The sequence below is a fragment of the Paramormyrops kingsleyae genome, chromosome 23, assembly GCF_048594095.1.
Source record: "Paramormyrops kingsleyae isolate MSU_618 chromosome 23, PKINGS_0.4, whole genome shotgun sequence".
NCBI classification, from domain to species: Eukaryota; Metazoa; Chordata; class Actinopteri; order Osteoglossiformes; family Mormyridae; genus Paramormyrops; species Paramormyrops kingsleyae.
This window is the reverse complement of record NC_132819.1, coordinates 4,949,044-4,975,561: the sequence shown is the minus strand read 5'-3', so window position 1 is coordinate 4,975,561 and position 26,518 is coordinate 4,949,044. Positions and strand designations below refer to the sequence as shown.

General features: G+C 39.8%; 2 protein-coding genes across 2 annotated transcripts; both read right to left on the bottom strand.

The window, feature by feature from the left end:
- Window positions 1-570: 570 nt before the first annotated feature.
- Window positions 571-25,042, bottom strand: LOC111853517 (cathepsin K-like). Its single transcript, XM_072705398.1, has 8 exons — window positions 24,915-25,042; window positions 24,152-24,284; window positions 23,352-23,474; window positions 22,410-22,562; window positions 21,267-21,482; window positions 4,058-4,223; window positions 3,155-3,263; window positions 571-1,589 (listed from the first exon to the last, which is right to left on the bottom strand). Exons 2-8 carry the CDS (start codon window positions 24,281-24,283, stop codon window positions 1,490-1,492), a joined length of 999 nt encoding a protein of 332 aa, XP_072561499.1. The 5' UTR covers window position 24,284; window positions 24,915-25,042; the 3' UTR covers window positions 571-1,489.
- LOC140581977 (uncharacterized) lies at window positions 7,692-14,853 on the bottom strand. Its single transcript, XM_072705984.1, has 16 exons — window positions 13,797-14,853; window positions 13,282-13,484; window positions 12,873-12,941; window positions 12,545-12,778; window positions 12,055-12,161; window positions 11,802-11,970; window positions 11,034-11,669; window positions 10,613-10,988; window positions 10,370-10,497; window positions 10,158-10,283; window positions 9,979-10,044; window positions 9,521-9,609; window positions 9,273-9,378; window positions 9,090-9,195; window positions 8,919-8,974; window positions 7,692-8,325 (listed from the first exon to the last, which is right to left on the bottom strand). The coding sequence occupies exons 1-16, from the start codon at window positions 13,915-13,917 to the stop codon at window positions 8,215-8,217; spliced, it is 2,703 nt and encodes a 900-aa protein (XP_072562085.1). The 5' UTR covers window positions 13,918-14,853; the 3' UTR covers window positions 7,692-8,214.
- Window positions 25,043-26,518: the final 1,476 nt, after the last annotated feature.

The window sequence follows — 26,518 nt, the reverse complement described above, 5'->3', positions numbered from 1 at the left end:
ACAAAACACCCTGCAGAGGTGCATAACGGTTGATTGATGTTTTATTTAGAACAGTGTGCCCAACTGCAGTCCTGCAGGACCGGAGCCCTGCACATTTTTGGGTTTCCCCTCATTTAACACCCCTGATTCAACTCCTTGTGCTAATTACCACACAGCTCTTGAGCTGAATCATTTATGGTGGAACAGGGAAAGAACTAAGCTACACAGGGCTCCGGCCCTCCAGGACTGGGGTTGGGCACCCCTGATATAGAATGAGATAATAAGGCCTTTTCTTAGGAATATTATCACCATCTTGTGGCTACTAAGAAGTACTACAAGATGACTTTGCCTGGTGGCCCACATAGAAGAGGCCTGAATAGGCATAATGATAAATTGGTATATGGGGCTACATTTGTGTGGGCCACCCTGTATTTGGTCACTGATTATGCAGTCATGCTGAATTGTAAATGCCTTCTGTGGTTGGCCTAGCCTCTAGTTTACTTATTAGCGGAAGTCACTTATCTTGCTTCTGCCATACTACAAACCCAAGTCCTAACACCATAACGCAGCTCAGTAAAAAAAGACCAGTACTGAGTTTTGATTGCATGCTTTTATTTCATTCTCTCAATAAAAGTATTACCAATACAGATATTTCTTTGATAAAAACAAACCATACATAAAAACTAATCACACTTATGGTTCTTATTAATCTATGTTTTAATCTATATTAATCGCAGTTTTTATTAGCATTTTTTATTGGTTGTTTTGTATATATTCTCATTTGGCAAACCTTTCCATTTTCAGTAATCTACACAGCTGCATCTCAGGAAACGTATCAGAAGTTCACACAAGAGCACTGCAAAATATTATGGATGGATGATCTGACTTTCATATTGGCACAGATACATGCTTAACACTCTTTTTATGTTTCTGCTTTGCTCTAAGAGGTGGCCAATATTATCCAGGGAGTTCCGTATCCGTTGTGTGCAGGCTTTTGCTGCAACTCCATAATTAGATCACTAATTAGAGGACTGATTGACTGAAGATGTCTTACACCTGGGTTTGAACAGCTGCCCTAAAGTTTATCTCAAAAACCTGCACACACACTGGCTGTTTGTGGATAAAATTTTGTAAGTGACCTTAAACTGCCGAAAGTGAGGAGGACAACAAAGTGTCACATGGCATAGATCTCAAGGCTGAAAAGAAACCACTTCCTCATTCTCATTGGCTATGAAAGAATTTTGGTATGACACCCCCCACAAATCATGCGGAACTGTTTATCCAGTGCAAGTTATCTGATTGCAGCTCTGGAAACGATGGGGGCACACCGCTGTATTTTGATGAGTAAATGTAAGCAGTTGTCAGTGATGGCCAGTGGGATGTTCCATGTCTGGATGTAGTTTTTCTCATGTTCTTTGTTTTTCATCCACTTCGAGTGCAAGGTCCTTCTGCTTCTCCCACACCTCTTCACCAGTATCTCCTCTTTCACTGGTATAGCGCCTCCTAGTGGTTAAATGATGGGGTAGCTGGCCATGGTGGCGATTCCGCAGGTATTGTTGCCGTTGCGTGCTAATCGCATGTATCCATTCACACCCCAGTCTGTCCCCCAGCTACACAAGCAACAAAAAGAAAAAGACACATATAAATCGGGGAGAGAGTTTGCATCTAGGAGGTGAGCGAATTTGGACGCCTCCCTCGCCTGCGCAGTATTATTTGTCCCACAGATTTAAATGTTTATCTATTTGCATAAACATTTTACAATAAACTCAAATATAATAAACTAAAAATAAACGCTTTTATCCAAACCAACCTATAGTACAAGGAAGGGTTACAATTTTTATGTGCGCTCCCTGGGATTTCCACTTCTGCTTGCAGAAAGTTTCATCACTTCATAACTTTTGGGCAAATTCCCACCACACATTGGAACACGTTTGGGCATCCTAGTGCTCTTTCAAGGATGGATTGTACAGTGGTGCCTGCGGTTCACGAACCCAGTGGCTTACGAACAATTTGGTTCATGACCAAAAATGTCATGAAAAAAATGCATTGGTTCGCGCACAAAATTTGGTTGAGGAACAGATTCCCTTTTTTATACTAGCGTTGCACCGGCAGGGCGCATGTCCCAGCATGCCCCGCGCACAGTTATAAATAGAAGGACCTCAACAGGCACCGAACCGAAATACACAGATGGGAAATACAAGGTTGTAAGACACCGAACTGCAAAATGCACGCATGGTAGAATATTTACATACGCTAAATACACGCGAGGATTGGACCAGGTACACACAAGACACGGGCAAACACACGTGTGACAATAGGGAAATGCAACCATTAACATTAACAACAACAATACAAGGGTTAAGGACTGTTAATAATGAGTGTGATTTCCCCGGCAAGCAAGTCTTCACTGTCTCTCTCTACTCCCGCGATCCATCGGTTCGCCCGTCGCCACACTATATTTTGTTTTTCTTTAAAGTTTTCAGTATAAAAAGCAAAAAATAAATTAAGAAAAATTATTTGGTGGGCTTCTGAACGAATTAATCGAATTTCAATGCTTTCTTATGGGGAAAATTGCTTTGGTTCTCGTACAAATTGGTTCACTACCACTTTCCTGGAATGGATTGTGTTCGTGAACCGCAGGCACTACTGTATGAATGTGGGTAACAGCGGATTTCTTCACATAACTTCTAGTGGAAAGCCTCCATGGCCTCTGCTGTGCAAAAATCTGGGCTGTGTCCGAATTCAGGTACTGCATCCTTCAAAGGAGGCAGTCTATGTTGTCTTTGCCGGTTGCATCCTTCGAAAGTCTGTGCAATGAATTTTGGGACATGTTGGGTTTGGCAAGAAGAGGACACATTTCGGGGCTGCAGCCTTGGAACGATGCAGCCCCTGATTTGGACTCAGCCCTGGAGGCCTGCGTTTGGGGTAGTGGTCCATGTGGTTGTGCCTGGTGACAAAAATTGTGTCACTCGACCGTGATGGACCCCTAGCAGCTACACCCAAACTATAAACATAGTCTATTGTGCAGTTTCAGGCATATCATACTCTGTAGTACAGAAGATATTACAGATGTGCATCAGTTGTCCATAGTCCATAAAGACCAGCTGCAGCCATTGCTGCTCCAACACGCAGTGAAACTGGCCAATCACAAGAAAGACATTGTAGACAGTCACACCTGTTCTTGATGATCCAGTACTTCTTTCCCCGCCAGGTGTAACTGTATCCCACGACCAGAACTGCATGATCAATATCATCTGCACTGCACATGGGGTCATTGTATACACCTAACACAGACAAAGGACATGGTGCAAGTTTGACTTATGATTCACAGTTTGGTCTGCTTTTACTCATTTCGTTGTAGAGGGGAAAAAAGATCATCCCTTTTCCTCTCTCTCTCTCTTTCTGTCATTGATGCTGACTTTTTATATTGTCTAGAACATTTTTTTTGCAATAACTATGAAAAATATTAACGTTTCAGTCAACATTAAGGACTAATCACAAGGAAGGAAATGTTGTTATGTGCATAAAAAGGAAAAGCACTTCGTCTTCTTCTGACATTTTGTTTTAAAACAATGACAAAAACCCTAAAATACAATAGTATACAGTAGGATGGAAAGTTCAAAGACCTGAGTTTATACATAAAGGAAACACAATTTACTCTTGATATCTTAAGCCTTTGTTTTTTGAAAAATCAGAGTTAATTCTGATTGACGAGATAATTAAAAAATGCCACTTAACCTGATCTATGGATTCCAACTTATTACACACGCCCATAAGATTTTATCATGCTCAGAATCAGCCATGCACTGAGCAAATATCACTGAATTTGAAACTGAAACTGAAAATATACCCCAGTAAGACAAGTACATTCCCCTGTAATTTTCTTGCCTGGTTTTAATGCCAGCATTGCTCAATCAGATTCACAAGTGGGAAATTCATTGTTGTTTAGAGAAACACAGTCTAGCCCCCTTATTGACAAACAGAAACAGGCAGCCTACACACATACACATACACACACATTTTTTTCTGTCATGTTGTTAAACGGCAGCTTTCACAACAGCTGAGGAGAGAATCTCACCCCTTTTGTAGAAGCGGAAGCTGTCCAGTAAGGAGCTGACCGCTGCCGACACGGGGCCCACACTGGCCACAGCGGCCTTCAGCTCTCTCTCGTTCCCAGACTCCACTTCCTCGTAGCAACGACACACAGCAGCTTTTCCTGAAGCATTATAGGCACATGTCTGGTCCTGATGGACATAAAGAATTTGTCAAGATAGGAGGTCTGATTGGGAAGGTCTGACTGGGAAGCCCTACTGGAATTTACAGTAAGGAGGGTGTTTGGGGGCCATGTGGTCCCAGTATTCAGGCAGATTGTCACATTTCTGTCAGGTTAAGAACTTTTATGATGATACTTTATATGCTATTTATTCTTTGGTTTTCATCAATCCCATCTACCACTGGGGAGTGAAGCTTGGAGTCAGAGAGCAAGATCAGATTTCTGGCATTTTTGAAGTTTTGCAGTTATGAGCAGTGCTTTATTTGCAAGCTCTGAGGTGTCAAAGCTCATAAGAACCACAATATCATCATACACACAAATCGGTCTTGCGATAAAGCACTATTAATTAGATTAGATTAGATAATCCTTTATTAGTCCCACAAGTGGGAAATTTGCATCGTCACGGCAGAAAGTGGACAGTACAAGATAAGAGCAACAAAATTAAAAAACCATAGAATAAAAAGTGTACCAACAGTACAGTATTACTTAAATGTGTAACAATGCAATATATTCTATCGACATGGAGCTTTTTTATATTAATTTTCACTCTCCGTCACCACAAGCCTACTAATGCGTAGGTTAACTCGTAAATTAATGAGAAAAAAACGTATCATTATATAACAATTTCTGAGAACAGACAATATACACTCACCTAAAGGATTATTAGGAACACCATACTAATACAGTGTTTGACCCCCTTTCGCCTTCAGAACTGCCTTAATTCTACGTGGCATTGATTCAACCAGGTGCTGAAAGCATTCTTTAGAAATGTTGGCCCATATTGATAGGATAGCATCTTGCAGTTGATGGAGATTTGTGGGATGCACATCCAGGGCACGAAGCTCCTGTTCCACCACATCCCAAAGATGCTCTATTGGGTTGAGATCTGGTGACTGTGGGGGCCATTTTAGTACAGTGAACTCATTGTCATGTTCAAGAAACCAATTTGAAATGATTCGAGCTTTGTGACATGGTGCATTATCCTGCTGGAAGTAGCCATCAGAGGATGGGTACATGGTGGTCATAAAGGGATGGACATGGTCAGAAACAATGCTCAGGTAGGCCGTGGCATTTAAACGATGCCCAATTGGCACTAAGGGGCCTAAAGTGTGCCAAGAAAACATCCCCCACACCATTACACCACCACCACCACCAGCCTGCACAGTGGTAACAAGGCATGATGGATCCATGTTCTCATTCTGTTTACGCCAAATTCTGACTCTACCATTTGAATGTCTCAACAGAAATCGAGACTCATCAGACCAGGCAACATTTTTCCAGTCTTCAACTGTCCAATTTTGGTGAGCTCGTGCAAATTGTAGCCTCTTTTTCCTATTTGTAGTGGAGATGAGTGGTACCCGGTGGGGTCTTCTGCTGTTGTAGCCCATCCGCCTCAAGGTTGTGCGTGTTGTGGCTTCACAAATGCTTTGCTGCATACCTCGGTTGTAACGAGTGGTTATTTCAGTCAAAGTTGCTCTTCTATCAGCTTGAATCAGTCGGCCCATTCTCCTCTGACCTCTAGCATCAACAAGGCATGTTCGCCCACAGGACTGCCGCATACTGGATGTTTTTCCCTTTGCACACCATTCTTTGTAAATCCTAGAAATGGTTGTGCATGAAAATCCCAGTAACTGAGCAGATTGTGAAATACTCAGACCGGCCCGTCTGGCACCAACAACCATGCCACGCTCAAAATTGCTTAAATCACCTTTCTTTCCCATTCTGACATTCAGTTTGGAGTTCAGGAGATTGTCCTGACCAGGACCACACCCCTAAATGCATTGAAGCAACTGCCATGTGATTGGTTGATTAGATAATTGCATTAATGAGAAACTGAACAGGTGTTCCTAATAATCCTTTAGGTGAGTGTATTGTTACATGTATGTGGACAATATACTGTTGCATGCATTTGATGTCAGTTTGTTTGTAAGTAAAATAAACGCATTTCTAATGCCATATATAAATAACACAATACACTGTTGATTTTTTCACGTTTTAGCCTATCTGTTTGTATTAGCTTCAAATGTTCTCAAACTCCCACACGTACTCGTTTCCTCAATCACTTTCTTTTCAGTTTGCAAAGCAGACGGCGGACCGATACAACAGCATGAGGGCAGGTGTTACGGAAAATTCAGTTTCCGGCCCATGTTCCCCCTATCGCGCGCTGATCTGAAATCACGACGTCACCCGCTGCTTCGTAGTTATACGGTTTCGCTGTCGTCTTAATGTCTTACTTTATTTCTTTCATATCTTTCTTAATGTCTTTAGTGTGCTGCGGGAAACAAACTATTTATGCAAAAACATCGCCTGTCTTTTCGATATTTGTGTATTTAAAGAACTGAAACTATTTCAATCGCTGGTAATACTTCTTTGCGTAATACTGTTTATTCTAATTATGGCGTAATTGTACGCAACTTACGCGTTACATTTAACTACTGCTGACAGCGCTGTACATGGAAATGCATGGCTGAATCACTTTTCATGAAACCATCAATACGTTTGCGTATAGATACGAAAGGGGAACACTATTAGAGTAAGGCTGGAATATATGGTTCCCCTCGATAAAGCAGACACACAGCAAGTCTGGACCTCGATACTGATAATACAACTTCATTATTACATTATGCAGTTATGTGCCTGAATGACTTTCAGCCATCTCACGTGGTTCTTCGCACAAATATGAAAGGGAAACACTATTTCCAAAAATCCAGGATATTCAGTTCCCCCTGCTAAAACAGGCATGCAGCAACTCTGGGCCTCAGTACTGATAGCAATAGTTTATAAGTATTTAATCATATCTAAATGACTTCTAGCCACCCCTCATACTTCCACAGACAGTAAGATGGGGGGAACGGATTTTCCCAGTGCCCGGGAAAATCTGTTCCCCCTACTTAAATCACAAAGACAGTGTTTCTAAAACATGCTGCTCTTTGTGTTAACTCTGCTATAGGTACACATGTCATTGAATAACTTTCAGCCACCCCTCATACTCCCACAGCCAGTAAGGCAGGGGGAACGGATTTTCCCAGTGCCCGGGAAAAACTGTTCCCCCTACTTAAATCACAAAGACAGTGTTTCTAAAACATGCTGCTCTTTGTGTTAACTCTGCTATAGGTACACATGTCTTTGAATAACTTTCAGCCACCCCTCATACTCCCACAGCCAGTAGGGCTGGGGGAACGGACTTTCCCAGTGCCCGGGAAAAACTGTTCCCCCTACTTAAATCACAAAGACAGTGTTTCTAAAACATGCTGCTCTTTGTGTTAACTCTGCTATAGGTACACATGTCATTGAATAACTTTCAGCCACCCCTCATACTCCCACAGCCAGTAGGGCTGGGGGAACGGATTTTCCCAGTGCCCGGGAAAAACTGTTCCCCCTACTTAAATCACAAAGACAGTGTTTCTAAAACATGCTGCTCTTTGTGTTAACTCTGCTATAGGTACACATGTCTTTGAATAACTTTCAGCCACCCCTCATACTCCCACAGCCAGTAGGGCAGGGGGAACGGATTTTCCCAGTGCCCGGGGAAAATGTAAACATATGAATTTAGTTGTTTGTTTTTTTTTTTTTAAGAAGAATAAGCTTAGGTATTTTATACATTATTTTAATAAATCTTTTAAAGTTAACAACATCAAATAAATTAAATAGCTGTTTAACAGATATAACCAGTTAAATAATTGCAAACTTCAGTTAAAAGTGCAAAAGAACCATTCAGAAAATGCTAACATGCATAAGTTGAAAACTCGCTTAACGATCTTTCCGAAAACTTAACAATAAAAAATGTTAAAATATAATTACAAAATAATTAACATAAATACAGAAAAACAACCAAACTTAACAACAAAAAAACAAAACGTCACATGTAAATAAATAAATAAATAAGGCAGAAGTTTCAAAGATTCCAAACTACTTCTTATTAAAAGTGCAAATGCCAAAATAATTCACTATTCATTAAAAAATTAAGCAGTCTTATGTGTAATTAGACATTCTGCACAAAATAAGTCCACATCTGTGGCTGGGTTTCCACTGCAAGACAAATGGAACCACCTGTCACATCCATTGCAGGCAATCTGAAAAAATAACAAAAATAACCACAACATTATTTCTAATAAATATCAAATCTCAATAAAAATATGACATGTAGTTTTATAGTAACTGCAAGTGTTTATTAGTGTAGCATTGAGACTGCCGACTAATTTTGATTATTTAAAAAATATAACGATAAACAAGTCTCCTATAGGAAATCAGCACTATGTGAAATTTCTCATTAAGCAAATGTTATATGGAGTACAATACTAAACCAAATGAAGCAGATTAAAATAGAAGATTCCAATCATTTTGTTAAGCGCAGTGGCTGTGAAGGCAGTATGCTTGTCTCTTAGCACTAGGTTTGCAACTTTCTATACAGTCATTTCAGTGGAGGTTTCTTCGGGGTACTCTGGTTTTATCTCAAAAACATAGACAGTAGCTGAGCTGAGTGTTAAAGTATCCAAGTGGAGAGTGAATGTGATTGTGTGTTTTGTGTATGTGTCCTATAGTGAACTCTCACTTTATCCAGGCAGTACTCATGCAATACAGCGGGTCACCACATTTTTAGATAAAATAAGTTTTAAAAAGTCAGTGTGCATATGTGACTGCCTGCATTTATTGATTGCTCCTTTACCCATGAGTTGTCCGTTTCAACTTCTCCACAGATTGAACAGACGTCAGTGATGTCATCTGTTAAACATAAAATGTATGCAGAAGAAAACCCTTTATTAAGGAAGATATGACAAAGTGCATATTTGCTGATACAACAAAACAAACAGAGTTGTAGATTCTTTATGTTACTTACCTGACTCCTGGAGAAGTCTTATGGCCATTTCCTTTCTGAACTGGTCAATCGTCTGTGGATTATTAGAGAACCACACAGGCTGGTCTTCCAGTATTTTCTCTGCAAACTACAAATATTTAAAATGTCAGAAAGAAATGCAAAACCTCAAATAGAATACAAAAAAACTTTGTATTTATTGCATACCTTGCACACGAATACCCCACATGATACCACATCTCTCTGCCGTGTATGTGGGAGAGTCTCACATCTCCATCTGGATACATTGCATCCTTTACTCCTCATAAATGCTCTGTAATTTAATTGAATATTTATTTTGTCATATATATTATTTTGTTATACAGTTCATACGTGTGTGTGTATGTGTGTGCGTGCACGCATGCGTGTGTGTCTTTCATTTGTCAAATGGGACAGACAATATCTGTAATTGGTACCTTGTGCTGTCAAGGCATTTGTGGATCTTCTCTTTTGATTCCCCCAGTGGATCCAAAAAAACAGTTTTTTTTATAGATGGGTATATGGCCTGAAACAAATACCACGGTGCAAAAAATTTATAGTCAGAAATAAACACTAAATGACGTGTACTTGCAACATAAAAATACATTTATGCAAATAAAGCTACAGAATGACTGCAGCCAAAAAAGTCAAAAGCCAAAAACTGAAACAAATGAGGTAGATAATTTGACAGGAAATGAATGTAAAAAAAAACAGCAGATAAATTAATGATTACAAATTGGTTGTGTGTGGAGAAGTGAAGAAGAGACAGAAATGATCTCTCAACTAGAGCAGGTACTTACATTATCCCAGCACTACATAACATAATAAGTGCAAGGGTATGGAAATGTTGTATTATATATTATTTAATGTGTCATAATTGTGTATATCTACTTACAGCAAGAGTCCAGTGTCCATGCTCCCCAATAACACCAAGAAACAACTTGAACTCATTTGGGTCCACCTAAATTATGCAGACCATCTCAACTGAAAATTTCATACAATACAATACAATACAATACAATACTCATTCACAGCTTTCATTATGAAAGACTGTCAGTTACTTTGATACTGCACCTTTCTAAGGATTCTGTAGGATCCCCGCCACACCTTAGTCATGGCATATGAATCAATAAGAAATGCCTTTTCAGCTCTCTCCTGGTTATGCTGCCTTATCAGTGCAAATAAGTATCCATTTATAACCTTTGGAAAGACAGACAACATTTTTAATGACACTGATATATTTTCATGTAGAGTCATATTGTCTGAATCATGTGTGACTGGCCTACCTCACTCTCAAGTTCTCTCCCAGGTGCAATCCGTGCTATATCCCAGTTAAATATTTTATAGGAACCAATCTTAGAGAGCAGTAACGTTTTCTTTTCCTCAGCTTTGCCTGACCAAGCTGCATTGACACCTGCCAAAGTTTTGACACACAATGTTAAGAGCCACTTAAAAACCTTTAAACCTTTTACAATTAAATAACTTAAAATGAAAATAATACAGCATTATACAATAAATGTATCACCTACTTTTCTCAACTTTGGAAAACGTGGTCGGTGCAGGGGACTGTGGGTCCTTAGGGGTCAGTGCAGGAGAATGTGGGTCCCGAGGGGTCAGTGCAGAGGACTGTGGGTCCCGAGGGGTCAGTGCAGGAGACTGTGGGTCCTTAGGGGTCAGTGCAGGAGACTGTGGGTCCTTAGGGGTCAGTGCAGGAGACTGTGGGTCCTTAGGGGTCAGTGCAGGAGACTGTGGGTCCTTAGGGGTCAGTGCAGGAGACTGTGGGTCCTTAGGGGTCAGTGCAGGAGACTGTGGGTCCTTAGGGGTCAGTGCAGGAGACTGTGGGTCCTGAGGGGTCAGTGCAGGAGACTGTGGGTCCTTAGGGGTCAGTGCAGGAGACTGTGGGTCCTTAGGGGTCAGTGCAGGAGACTGTGGGTCCTGAGGGGTCAGTGCAGGGGACTGTGGGTCCTTAGGGGTCAGTGCAGGAGACTGTGGGTCCTGAGGGGTCAGTGCAGGGGACTGTGGGTCCTTAGGGGTCAGTGCAGGAGACTGTGGGTCCTGAGGGGTCGGTGCAGGGGACTGTGGGTCCTGAAGGGTCGGTGCAGGAGACTGTGGGTCCTTAGGGGTCAGTGCAGGAGACTGTGGGTCCTGAGGGGTCAGTGCAGGAGACTGTGGGTCCTTAGGGGTGGGTGCTGGAGGTTGTGAGAAACTTTTTTGAAGTCTGTGAGGCACACGTGGCAGTTCTTGAATATATGGAACCAGATGATCCAAATTAATTTTGAGAAACTTTATCCCTTTCTCATTAACCAAGTCCACATTCTTCCCTTCAATCGAGGTTATTGTGAATGGCCCCAGAAGCTCTTTGTCAAGCTTTCCTCCTTTTCTCTCCAGACTCCTGACATTCTTCCTGAGAACTTTGTCGCCAATTTTAAGATTTTGTGGTGTAGCCCCAAGGCCCAGCTTTCTTCTCCTTGTTTTTTCCCTTGCTTTTGTCATATTTTTCTTCACTGCACTGAATATTAGGTCCTGAGTTTTAAGAGCAGGACTGACAATTTCGTCCTCCAAAACTGTCTCCACTGTTTCATTAATCTAGGCAATAATAAATAAATAACATTACTTTTACATCACCGATACTTTTAGGTTATCATTATAATATCTATCTTTCAATGTGAAGAAACAGATGTTTTGAGAAATATAAATTATTACCACAAATATACTCACATCAAAAGACTCTGGGACCTCTGAAAAATAACGAGCCTCCCTGCCAAACATAAGGAAGTATGGGGAAAACATTGTAGTCAGTTGTTTTTTGGTCCTGATGTTGAAAAGGACGGCATCAAGATAGGTGTCCCATAATGTGGGTCTTTCATCACAAACTTTTGAAAGGGTTCTAAAGAGAACAGAAGGAGTTTCAGGAGTTTACACATAATATGCAGTGTAATACCTTAAATAAGTCATGCAAACAGGAAGTTACCTCTGTATAGTACCATTCATCCGTTCCACCAGTCCATTAGTTTGAGGGTGGTAAGGTGAACAGAGACTTCTCTCAATACCAAACAAGGTGCATACTTCTCTGTTTACCTAGGGAAAGACAAGCAGGAAAAATAACACCGTGGACTTCGCATTTTTGGTGACATTTCTAACCAAAATTAGTATACAGTGTTGTTTTTTTTTATTGCTGATAATGTAGATAATTTTCTGGTTTTGATATACGTTTTATCCAGACAAAATTGTTCTCAGTCAAACCCTGAATAAATATGTATCTGAACTGTACAAGGCTATTCTTGAACATTTTTCAATATAAAAATTATTCCGATGTCCAACTTAAATGTAATGTTTTCATTAATATTGTATTAAACTACTTCACATTCCTCTTTGTCAAACCAGAAAAATTAAAATGAAAAGATATTTGTGTGCTGTTATAATGCCCATACTTGCTATTCAAAAAATGACATATATCCAACCTGATTAACAAATTCTCTGCCTTGATCAGTGAGAATCCTCTTTGGTGCTCCAAATCGGTAAAAAAAATTCACAATGCACATGGTGACATCTCCTGCTGCTTTTGAGGGTAATGGATATGCCTCTACCCACTTTGTAAAATAATCAATCAGTACACAAATGTACTGATTGCCTTTTTCAGTCAAGGGCAATTTTCCAATAAGGTCCATACCAACTAATTCCCATGGTTCATTTACCTACAAACAGAAATAAGTTCATTAGTAATTATTAAATGGAATAATGCTAATAGCTATAAAATCACAGAAATGAGAAAAAAATTAAGTTACTTACAGTTATTGGAATATAAGCTTCTTTGAGTTTTATTACCCTTTTAGACTGGCATGCTGGGCATTGTTTAATCTGCATTTAAACATATAACATGAATAAATTTAAAGAGCAATGTTAAGAACTATTTTCTAATAAATGTATAGATGAATCCATTCTAAAATAACTATTCTTTAAAAGATAATATATCAATGATGTATTATGTAGGAACCAATACATTAATTTTGGAAGACAACAGTTGATTTAGTGTTATAGCATAGTAAGAACACACATTTATAGACTTATTATAATTTTAGATAATGATTACAATTGTATTTCAGTCTTTAAGACATGTTACATCGTCTACGTGTCATTTGCCATGCAAATGCTTATCATAGGCTTTAATTAGCCTAATTGTAAATAATTAAAAACTTACCCAATTTTCGATATCGGCAGTCATGCTAGGCCAGTAATACCGTTTGGAAATTGCATCCTGCGTTCTTTCTTTTCCACTGTGTCCACCTGTGGCAGTGGCATGGAACTCTTTAAAAACGTCATCTGCCTCTTCAGCACTTCGCACAACTTTAACCAAGCGCTCTTCATTTGTGCCCTTTCGGCGGACATAATAAAGCACCCCATCTGTCAAGAGATTAAATAAATAAAGCAGAACCTCGATTGCAAAATATGTGTATGCCACATACCAATTTGGTATTTTCATTTTGATACAAAACGCCATATATTGTAACAAAGGCAAAATGTAAAATAATGGCCTATAAAGCTAGGCCTGTTAGGTAAGATGTGGTCAACAGGCTTAGGATAGACATGGAAAGTATATTTTTATGTAACATAATTATACCTTTTACTTAAGTAATGTATGTCTATGTAAAATATTTGTATGACTCATGATTTAAGACAGATCACTATGGTAGGCCTGTTTAGAATACGTTTTACCTTTGATGGAATACTGTTGCGCACGTCGTCGAATGACATATTTTTCTGCCTTAGTTCGGGAATCAGGATATTTGCCAGCTGTTAAATATGTATATATTATACCATACTGTATTGGATCCATTTTGTCAATCTGTTAGTAGTCACACTCGAAAAACTACTCGACCGCTATCTTCTTTCGCCTTCCAGAACTGAGAAACGTACAATGACGCAAACGACGTAGATATTTACGACAGAGCAATGCTGTTAAAATGATCTTTCAGAGAAAGCGTATGCGTCATGGAATAAACCAGGGCCTGATTATACGAAAAATCTGTACCACTGCCCCAAACAAACAAACAAACGAATAAATAAAATATAGCGCGTATAAAAGATTGAGTGGAAGTAAAATGTAGTTATTTGTTTATGAATGTTCTTAACAAAATCCAGGCAGTACAGTTATTGCTCACCATATGAAGCAAAGGTCCATACAAATCAAATTTTTATTAAAATCAAAGATTTATTATTAAAGTTGTGGCAGCATTGAAATACTTGTGATTTTTTTTTTGATGAACGACAGACTTTAGTCTTTATTCTTGATATTTAAAAATTGAAGATACATTCAAGTGAAATTGGGGAGTCTGAGTGAAGATCTCAAACCATAACTTAGGTTTAATCCTAAGTAAGTGGGAATGTGGTGAATCATTCTGCATTATAACATGTTTTAGAAACACTGTCTTTGTGATTTAAGTAGGGGGAACAGATTTTCCCGGGCACTGGGAAAATCCGTTCCCCCTGCCTTACTGGCTGTGGGAGTATGAGGGGTGGCTGAAAGTTATTCAATGACATGTGTACCTATAGCAGAGTTAACACAAAGAGCAGCATGTTTTAGAAACACTGTCTTTGTGATTTAAGTAGGGGGAACAGATTTTCCCGGGCACTGGGAAAGTCCGTTCCCCCAGCCCTACTGGCTGTGGGAGTATGAGGGGTGGCTGAAAGTTATTCAATGACATGTGTACCTATAGCAGAGTTAACATAAAGAGCAGCATGTTTTAGAAACACTGTCTTTGTGATTTAAGTAGGGGGAACAGTTTTTCCCGGGCACTGGGAAAATCCGTTCCCCCTGCCTTACTGGCTGTGGGAGTATGAGGGGTGGCTGAAAGTTATTCAATGACATGTGTACCTATAGCAGAGTTAACACAAAGAGCAGCATGTTTTAGAAACACTGTCTTTGTGATTTAAGTAGGGGGAACAGATTTTCCCGGGCACTGGGAAAGTCCGTTCCCCCAGCCCTACTGGCTGTGGGAGTATGAGGGGTGGCTGAAAGTTATTCAATGACATGTGTACCTATAGCAGAGTTAACATAAAGAGCAGCATGTTTTAGAAACACTGTCTTTGTGATTTAAGTAGGGGGAACAGTTTTTCCCGGGCACTGGGAAAATCCGTTCCCCCTGCCTTACTGGCTGTGGGAGTATGAGGGGTGGCTGAAAGTTATTCAATGACATGTGTACCTATAGCAGAGTTAACACAAAGAGCAGCATGTTTTAGAAACACTGTCTTTGTGATTTAAGTAGGGGGAACAGATTTTCCCGGGCACTGGGAAAGTCCGTTCCCCCAGCCCTACTGGCTGTGGGAGTATGAGGGGTGGCTGAAAGTTATTCAATGACATGTGTACCTATAGCAGAGTTAACATAAAGAGCAGCATGTTTTAGAAACACTGTCTTTGTGATTTAAGTAGGGGGAACAGTTTTTCCCGGGCACTGGGAAAATCCGTTCCCCCTGCCTTACTGGCTGTGGGAGTATGAGGGGTGGCTGAAAGTTATTCAATGACATGTGTACCTATAGCAGAGTTAACACAAAGAGCAGCATGTTTTAGAAACACTGTCTTTGTGATTTAAGTAGGGGGAACAGTTTTTCCCGGGCACTGGGAAAATCCGTTCCCCCAGCCCTACTGGCTGTGGGAGTATGAGGGGTGGCTGAAAGTTATTCAATGACATGTGTACCTATAGCAGAGTTAACACAAAGAGCAGCATGTTTTAGAAACACTGTCTTTGTGATTTAAGTAGGGGGAACAGTTTTTCCCGGGCACTGGGAAAATCCGTTCCCCCAGCCCTACTGGCTGTGGGAGTATGAGGGGTGGCTGAAAGTTATTCAATGACATGTGTACCTATAGCAGAGTTAACACAAAGAGCAGCATGTTTTAGAAACACTGTCTTTGTGATTTAAGTAGGGGGAACAGTTTTTCCCGGGCACTGGGAAAATCCGTTCCCCCAGCCCTACTGGCTGTGGGAGTATGAGGGGTGGCTGAAAGTTATTCAATGACATGTGTACCTATAGCAGAGTTAACACAAAGAGCAGCATGTTTTAGAAACACTGTCTTTGTGATTTAAGTAGGGGGAACAGTTTTTCCCGGGCACTGGGAAAATCCGTTCCCCCTGCCTTACTGGCTGTGGGAGTATGAGGGGTGGCTGAAAGTTATTCAATGACATGTGTACCTATAGCAGAGTTAACACAAAGAGCAGCATGTTTTAGAAACACTGTCTTTGTGATTTAAGTAGGGGGAACAGATTTTCCCGGGCACTGGGAAAGTCCGTTCCCCCAGCCCTACTGGCTGTGGGAGTATGAGGGGTGGCTGAAAGTTATTCAATGACATGTGTACCTATAGCAGAGTTAACATAAAGAGCAGCATGTTTTAGAAACACTGTCTTTGTGATTTAAGTAGGGGGAACAGTTTTTCCCGGGCACTGGGAAAATCCGTTCCCCCAGCCCTACTGGCTGTGGGAGTATGAGGGGTGGCTGAAAGTTATTCAATGACATGTGTACCTATAGCAGAGTTAACACAAAGAGCAGCATGTTTTAGAAACACTGTCTTTGTGATTTAAGTAGGGGGAACAGTTTTTCCCGGGCACTGGGAAAGTCCGTTCCCCCAGCCCTACTGGCTGTGGGAGTATGAGGGGTGGCTGAAAGTTATTCAAAGACATGTGTACCTATAGCAGAGTTAACACAAAGAGCAGCATGTTTTAGAAACACTGTCTTTGTGATTTAAGTAGGGGGAACAGTTTTTCCCGGGCACTGGGAAAATCCGTTCCCCCTGCCTTACTGGCTGTGGGAGTATGAGGGGTGGCTGAAAGTTATTCAATGACATGTGTACCTATAGCAGAGTTAACACAAAGAGCAGCATGTTTTAGAAACACTGTCTTTGTGATTTAAGTAGGGGGAACAGATTTTCCCGGGCACTGGGAAAATCCGTTCCCCCCATCTTACTGTCTGTGGAAGTATGAGGGGTGGCTAGAAGTCATTTAGATATGATTAAATACTTATAAACTATTGCTATCAGTACTGAGGCCCAGAGTTGCTGCATGCCTGTTTTAGCAGGGGGAACTGAATATCCTGGATTTTTGGAAATAGTGTTTCCCTTTCATATTTGTGCGAAGAACCACGTGAGATGGCTGAAAGTCATTCAGGCACATAACTGCATAATGTAATAATGAAGTTGTATTATCAGTATCGAGGTCCAGACTTGCTGTGTGTCTGCTTTATCGAGGGGAACCATATATTCCAGCCTTACTCTAATAGTGTTCCCCTTTCGTATCTATACGCAAACGTATTGATGGTTTCATGAAAAGTGATTCAGCCATGCATTTCCATGTACAGCGCTGTCAGCAGTAGTTAAATGTAACGCGTAAGTTGCGTACAATTACGCCATAATTAGAATAAACAGTATTACGCAAAGAAGTATTACCAGCGATTGAAATAGTTTCAGTTCTTTAAATACACAAATATCGAAAAGACAGGCGATGTTTTTGCATAAATAGTTTGTTTCCCGCAGCACACTAAAGACATTAAGAAAGATATGAAAGAAATAAAGTAAGACATTAAGACGACAGCGAAACCGTATAACTACGAAGCAGCGGGTGACGTCGTGATTTCAGATCAGCGCGCGATAGGGGGAACATGGGGAAACTGAATTTTCCGTAACACCTGTTTTCGCGCTTCCGCATGGCTCCAAAGCCATAAAAAATAAAAATAAAAAATCAGTATCACCAACCACGGGTTCGAAGCGCGGTTCGTTCTTAACAACAACACGTGATTAATGACGTCTGAAGCTTCGGTCCGCCCACGTGACTGCTGTGATACTGATTTATGTTTTTCTGGCAGCTTGGGACTTGGGAGCTTTAGTATCAAACCTAACACCACAACTTCTTAGTTACATCTATCTTTTCATCTGTATTGCACTTTTCTTCCTCCTTTTTGTTGTCCTTCCCATTAGCATTAACCTCCACAAACGCTGCTCCTTTCATATCAGAAGTCATATAAGCCAAACATATACTAATTTAGGCGGGTGTATGTCAAAAAATCATACACACAAACGATTTCATAAATGTACACTTTTTTTAGTTCATTTATTATTTGATTTAACTCAATTTAATCAATTTTTAGTTACGTGAACGTTCCCAGAATTAAGGTTTGGTTGTCCGATGGTTTGCCAGGAAAGTTTTTAAATGTAAATATAACTATAGTTTTCGAATACATCTTTTGGCTTATGAACATTTTCACGTTTGTAAAGTGGAATCCTGTTTGTATTAACGTTCCCCTAACTATTTCAAAACAATAAATATCGGGAAAACCTCCAATTAGGCTAGGTTCTCTGTACTGTAGGAACGATCATGTAACGTTAGTTCCCAAAACATTTGGGGCACATAATCTTGTCCGACCTCAACGTCATTAAAGAGGCGTGTATGGAGTTAATTTAGTGCCAAAAGTATCAATCAAAATTTTGAAAACCGCAAGCAAATCATTAAGTATCAGAATGAAAATTTGTATTCCAAATATCAAAAAAGTCAAATAAAATAATTTTATCCTTCTTCTTCTCTAATTTGTTTTGCTTTTGGAATATTTTTCTTTGCTTTTGGATTTTTTTTTTGCTTTTGACTTTTGGCACTGTTTTAACGGGTGGGCGGGCCTTAGCAGCTTACACGTCTATTGGTCAGCTGGAATTTGGAGTGAACACGCCTTTAACCATCTGAGCACGCCCACTCCATGACGCATCAGAACATCGCAACATAGCGGGAAGCTCCGGAGCCAGTTTACAGCATGGAATGGCATCTTTGTAGTTGTATAATAGTGTACTTTTATTAGGAATCGGTGTATGCAACACATATTTCGCGTTCATAAAATGTCACCAACCCCTCCAATTCAGTAACTTTCGCTATTCCACCAACGCGCTGATCAGGGAAGTTTCTAGCTATTGAAAAGATGAGAGGCTAAGTCAAGTTTACCTGGGGCACCGCAGTTAAGTTAGCTTCATATTCGATATTCAGTTTTCAGGCTTTAATAACATTTAACGGAAGTAAGGTGGGGCGTTTTTAATGTCAGAATCTTGATGTCCAGTACACAGACAACGATGCACACCGATTATTTTTGCGCTTCAATCCATTTCGTGATTTGTGCAAAATCGTGTTAATAGCTAATATAATAGGCCCTTTCAGCTATAATGACATGGTGGTTTAGCATTTTGGGCTCATGGTGACTGTTCCACACCCCTTTCTTTCCCAGATTGCTTTACATACGATTTTTAATTAATTTTTGAATGTTCGAAGGTATCCGTATAATGTGCAATGGGATAATACATGAATGGGTTAATACCTTTAAAACTAGATAAGACAGGCACACATCTAGTGAAGTGTGCTTTGATCAGTGGACTACAGGGAACAATGCACACCCCTTGGATTTATAGATTATTTTTGTCTGTAATAGTTACTAATTATTATATTGCATCCATTTAAAGCGCAATGGAGCAACACACTATAAGGGGTTAACAGCTCTGAAACAATTTTAAAATGGGACAGCCATGTCCTATGAAGTGTGCCTTGATCGGTGGACTCTGGAGGACAATGCACACCTCTTGCATTTTCAGAATAACATATAAATATATACAGAATAAGTTATTAATTAGTACGCTGTATCCATATTATATATGGTCGATACCTGATATATATCATGGGCGTCGCCGCCATTAAATCTCAAGGGGACGTGTCCCCCTCACATTCCATAATTATTCGTTTGGACCCCCCCCTCCCACATTTAACATAAAATATTAGTTTTATGCCAGTGCGTCCCCCTCCCCCCCTCACATTCAAAATGCTTCTGACGCCCATGGATATAATAGAGATAACACATATTAATCAATAAATAAGTTGTAAAGTGTGATTAAGGCAGTGCACCGTGGGACAAAGCAAATGTACCGCAGCTGAATTGCTTGATTATGTGTTTCGTCACATTTAATACATTAGCATTAAGCTTTAGTGTGTTGCCTCAATGACATGTACTATGGATACAGCGCACTAATTAATACCTGTTAGAGAGAAAGTTATTCTGAAAATGTAAGGGGTGTGCATTGTCCCCCAGGTTTCCCTGATCAATGCAAACTTCAGCTGGAAGCTAGAAGCTTTAGCTAGAAACTTCCCTGGTCAGCGCGTTGGTGGAATAGCGAAAGTTACTGAATTGGATGGGTTGGTGACATTTTCTGAACGCGAAATATGTGTTGCATACACCGATTCCTAATAAAAGTACACTATTATACAACTACAAAGATGCAATTCCATGCTGTAAACTGGCTCCGGAGCTTCCCGCTATGTTGCGATGTTCTGATGCGTCATGAAGTGGACGTGCTCAGATGGTTAAAGGCGTGTTCACTCCAAATTCCAGCTGACCAATAGACGTGTAAGCTGCTAAGGCCCGCCCACCCGTTAAAACAGTGCCAAAAGTCAAAAGCAAAAAAAAAATCCAAAAGCAAAGAAAAATATTCCAAAAGCAAAAAAAAAAATTCCAAAAGCAAAGAAAAACATTCCAAAAGCAAAGAAAAACATTCCAAAAGCAAAACAAATTAGAGAAGAAGAAGGATAAAATTATTTTATTTGACTTTTTTGATATTTGGAATACAAATTTTCATTCTGATACTTAATGATTTGCTTGTGGTTTTCAAAATTTTGATTGATACTTTTGGCACTAAATTAACTCCATAGGCGTGTTTCCGACGGGAAGTGACGTTTTTCGTGACGTTTTCACCTGAGTTCCGAATTGGAGAGAAATAATCGAACGCACCAATAATAACCTAGAGCAAACGTTTTCTAAAGGAAGCAGGTTTTCGTAAAACTACCCATAGGAGAACCATAGTTTAGGTTTGCGTGTGAGATGTCAGGCACACCTAAGAGGTGCTAGAGTGCTAACTGCTCTGATCCCAAGGTCCTGAAACTAAGCTAGGGCAAACTCTAACACAAATGAAGCACTGGGTAAGAACCTTACTTGGACTATTATTTTGGAATTATTGCCAATTTGTTGGATCTACATATTTGAAAATGGCCAACATTTTTTTTTCTTGTGTAGAAGAATAGAACTGGAATTACAAGAGTGAGCTACATACAATGGATAAGATGTATTTTTGTGAAAAAATCTCAGAGGAATGTTGATATGAGTATTAATTGAAAGGCCTACCTTTCCAACATAAGGGTACACCTTCTCAGAGTCAATGCCTTTATTGGTGCTGATGTATTCAAAGGCATCTGTCATGAAGCCTCCTTTGCAGCCACTTTGGCTAACGCAGTCCACCAGGTTCTGAGGGCTGAGTGGCACCAGCTTTCCCGTCATCTTCTTCATCAGGCCCTCTAGGGCACCAGCGGCACTGAAGGCCCAGCAGGAGCCACAGGAACCCTGCAGCAAGGAAATCTCATCTTTGAAAAGACCGCCTGTTTCTGTTTGTCCACCAGGGGGCAGGACTGTGTTTTTCTGAACAAGAATTTTCCATTCGTGAATCTGATTGAGCAACAATGACATTAACCAGGGGAATGTACTTGTCTTACTGTGGAATAGCTTCAGTATCAAATTAGATGATATATACATTTCTTAAGCTGTTACTACACATTAGCCATTGAAAAACGCTCAAACTCAACATGAATTTGTGAACTTGGCAGAGGTCTTTCCTCAAGCCAGTTATATAAAAGGAGCTCCCCAAGAACTAACTGGGCTATTTCTTGTAGCTGATGACACCGTTTCATTATATTTTATGTTTGTTCAAAAACAACAATGCTCACTGCGTGTCTGATTCTGAGTGCGATAAAACCCTTACAGGTGTGTCTGTGTGATAAGTTTCAGCATCAAACCTAAGATCACTATCTGTTAGTGACATCTATCTTTTCATCTGCGCTGCACTTTTCTTCCTCCTTTTTGTTGTCTGGTTAAGTGACATATCTTAGTTACCAGGTGAATCAAAATCAAAAGTGACTTTCAGAAAAACAAAGGCTTTAGAATTCAAGATTAAATTGTGTATATTTATAAAGTCAAGTCTTTGAGCTTCCCATCCTACCCATACTATTGTGTTTTTGGTTATTTTTTGTTAAAATGTCAGGAGAAGATGAAGTGCTGTTCTTTTTTATGGGCATGATATTTTCTTCCTTACAAGTAGCCTTTAGCATTGACTGAAATGTTACATTTTCATATTTATTACAAACAAGTATTTTTACTAATATAAAAAGTCGGCCTAGTTCCATAATAAATTACAGAAACATACAAGAAAACAAAAGCTAATAATCATCTGCTCTCTCTAGTCCAATATCTCCACCCACAATCCTCTGCACTGACCTGGTGCCTGACTGGTGTGACATAGCCCTTCTTGCGATAGTCAATGGAACAGGGCAGCTTCTCCAGGTCACCACCAAGGAGGACGGTGTTGTTGGACTTTCTGAACCGTGGCACTCTCAGCCCAGTCATCTTCATGGCCACTTCCTCACTCGTCTGTACAGATCAGTGATCAAAGCAATTGGCATCTATTGCAGTTCTTTTCAATTACATAGTATTCATCTTTGCAGGGAAGTTTCCGCTGAACCCTTTGAAGAACAAACTTTGCAGATCAGTATATTTAGCCATATTACTCATGTAGGCGGTAAACCAGGGGGGTTGCTAGACAGTAAGCCCTGCTGGGGCACAGGGCCCCCACCCCCTGTTATCCATAAGAATTGGACATGAGATTTTACTGGGGCAAAGCACATAAATACTGGAGCACGTGCCCCAGTAGAAGGTGTCTAGCGATGCCCATGTGGTAAACATTATAAGGTTTGTAACAGACATTTTTAACACGTGGTAAGTTCCACACTATGTTTTTCAGTGACTTCTCTTGACATAACGCACAATGAGCCTGGCAGCCAAAAAAGGAGGAGGAAGGAAAATGTAAGAAAACAAAATGGAATAAAGAACATGATCAAAATAAACTTTGGGTGATTCTGTAAAAAGACTGACAAACTGTAGTTTGTCTTTTTTAGTAATTGTTGGATGATGTGGAAAAAGTTTTTAACTGCACCAATAATTGAAAGCTTGATATGTCAGATCAGTAGAGCTGTCAGATAATATGTCAAAATATGTGATATATGGACTTAGTATGGTTCATAAAATGGTCAGCTTTTAATGTATGGTCATATTCGATGATGGAAGAAACATGAATAGGCACAGAAAGCGTAAAAGTTAAGGGCAAGGTAGCACTAAGAGTACCAGGTACCATGGATATATCATACTGTAAGAGGTACTTACCATGTCTCCCAGGCTGTTCATCCCCAGCTCATAGGAATGGATCCCCTGCTTGTATTCTTGGTTATGGGCATCAATCAGTCGCATATTCTTCTCCCAGATGGACCTCCGACTTCCTTCCTCCTCCTGAAAGTTCCAGCCCAATCATTAACAGTGTTCTTAGTGGTCCAGGCTATGGTGAGCTCATTCATTCACAGCCAGAAGCTCAGCATGTGCCGTCAGGTCATCAGAACACTGATACATGACTTGTCATTGATCTGGTGGAGTCTTTCTCCATTCTTCCAGCTTCACTGGTGTTTAGGAGAAGCCTACATAATGTTCTAAGCCCTGCTCTCGCTTTTTCAGCTTTACTGACATTTAATCCTAAAGTTTTAGTAATCTGCATCTTCTGGTCATCTTGAAGGAATAAGGAACATAGGTCCATTAGAGTCTAAGCTGAAATATTATAGGGAGTAGCAGCTTAACTTAGCTTGGAGCTCTAAGGCTGACCCACAGCTGCAGTTTGAAATTACTGTCATCGGTGAGAAAGAGTAGTACAATAAATCATTTCTACAGTAAGTTCTCAGCAACTTTGTGGAAATCCATAGTATGATTCACTTATTAAATAATTAGAATAAGTTATCAAATTCTAAATGGTTCAGAAAAGCATCTTCGGAACTTTCTTTTAAAAGCTATATGGATTTCACCAGAGTTATTAAACTGCATAACCGATTAATGAAGTATCTGCTGATCAGTAGGATAATAAGACCATGTTGTCCGGGACCCAGTTTGCCGTATCTGTCTGTCATCGTGCATGAACCTACCCGGCTGTTGTACTGTTTCTCATAGACGGTCTTCCAGCTCTCCCATTCCGAGTCCAGTAGCAGTGAAGGACCCTGAGTGAAGTTGGCCAGCGCCAAGATGGGAAGCAGCAGAACACCGCCACACCAAATCATCCTGTGAGAAAACGGCAGTAGGCAAATTATACAATTCAGACTTATTCAAGTGGCCGACATGACCCTTCTGATACATTTCCGTTTGCTTTTGATACTGATACTATCTGTTATATTAATCTACAGAAGTGGTCATTATCAGCTCTCATGGTTATTGTGGGATCAAACGAGACATTCAGACTTATTTCAAAACTGTAACAGTCACGATGGATTAGAACTGCTACAACGGCAATATATGTAAAAAGTAATGTGCACACATATTGTAAATGCCAAGATAATTAAAAAAATAAATAAAACTTGATATTTTCATAACAGAACGTAATTGCCTGCGTTGAAAAACGGAGCGAACTGCACTTAAGTTGTACCCTACTAAATAAGTCGAGGGAAATTATTAGAAATGCCGAGTATTATACATATAATCTGTCAGTAATTTTAATAACGCATAATCTAGTTGATTTGAAACAAAAATTTGAAGAAAAATCAAGCTACCTTAAAATATTAAATAAATGAAACCGAAACAAAGTAACAAGATAAAGAATTCATAAAGAATTATGCTCTATGCATTATTATAGTTTCGAATCTATATTTTAAAATATATTAATTTAATACCGAACTGAAGTCAGTGAAAATGTACCTGTTCTGTTGCGGGTCAGAAGACAAGACTGTCCTTAGAACACAGTTGAAATGCTTTTAGGAAGCGTTTGAACGGAAGTCGAAGGGTGGACTGGGATTATTTTAAGTTCACTAGTGCGGTGATGTCTTCACTCGGCTTTCAGTTCTAACTTAACTTGAACTACCAGTTAATTTTTACCAATGTGTTTTGTATTGTTTTTATTTGAATGATACATTTTGATTGTTGCATTACATCTTTTTCTTATAAGATTAGGGTTATGTAATTTTTTTGAAAAAGAAAGTTACACCGGTATAAGCGGAGTCTGGCAAAGGTGAATATAGCTGACCATAAGCAGTTAACTGGAAGAAATACTTTATTATAACTTAGCGCACTGCGCTTACAAGGTTGCAAGAACAATCTTAAGGAATCAGATTTGTGCCAATATTTTCAAGCAAAACTTTTTTGACATCAAGCAAAAACAAGGCTTCGAGAAGAAAAAAAACTAACTGAAGCAAAAGAAATGTCATCTCAAAAGTAAAATTTATAACTTGCAAACACGATTGGTCTTTTGATAATGTTTTCCTTTGTTTACGCTGCCAGCTTTCTCGCTTGCGCTGCTTGACTTGCGGTTACGCTGCCAGCTTTTTCGCTTACGCTGCTTGTCTTTACGGTTACGCTGCCAGCTTTCTCGCTTGCGCTCCCTGGTTTTTTCAGGGACGCGTCCCCATTGGCTAATAAGTTTTTTTGCTAACGTTAACCGTATTTTCCACTTTTATGGAAAATAAAATTCATTTTACATGAATTCAAGTGTACTTGAATATATGTGCACTTACATATCTATACAGAGATGAACAGTGAGAGTCAGTTTATTTTCGTGCAATTTATTAAAATTGCAGTCCATTCAATTTGTCGCTGTTTTTGCGGATCTCAATCTATTATTTTAATCTAAAATTTTTTTTATAAAAAATGGAGCACTGAAGTAAAGAAATAATAACTTGGATTATATATATATCGGGATAATTATTGATACCGTTTGTGTCACGATCTGCGCGTACGATCCTCGTGTGTACCACGCCCCCTGATCATGTTCTGTGTATTTAGTCCGCGTCTGAGTCCGTTTTCCCCAGGTCTGTCATTGATGTTGTTTATCGTGCTCTACCCTGCCCTGTCGTTTTGTGGAATAAACCCCCTATTTCTGACTTCACGGCTCCGCTGCCTTCCTGACCGCTGGGCAATCATAACAGTTTGATATGGAAAAATGATCATAATAAAATATTTTGCCATATCGCCCAGCCCTATACACACACACACACACACACACACTACTACTACTACTACTACTACTACTAATTAGAACTAGCAGTCCTTATACATATTTAACGTTAGCAAATTAGCTAATGTTAATTATAATTAGGTAAAAGCTAAATTACATAGCAAAGCTTAACTTCACCTCTAATTTAGCACAATAAAATGTATAGTTCAGCACAAACAACATCAACATGTACACTTCGTTAATCTTGTTGTCTGATCCAGTAAAAATTAGTTAGTGGGTAGTGAATGTCGATCCAGTCCCGCTGTTAATTAAAAATGTCCGTGGCATTGACCTGTCAGTCAAAAACTTATTA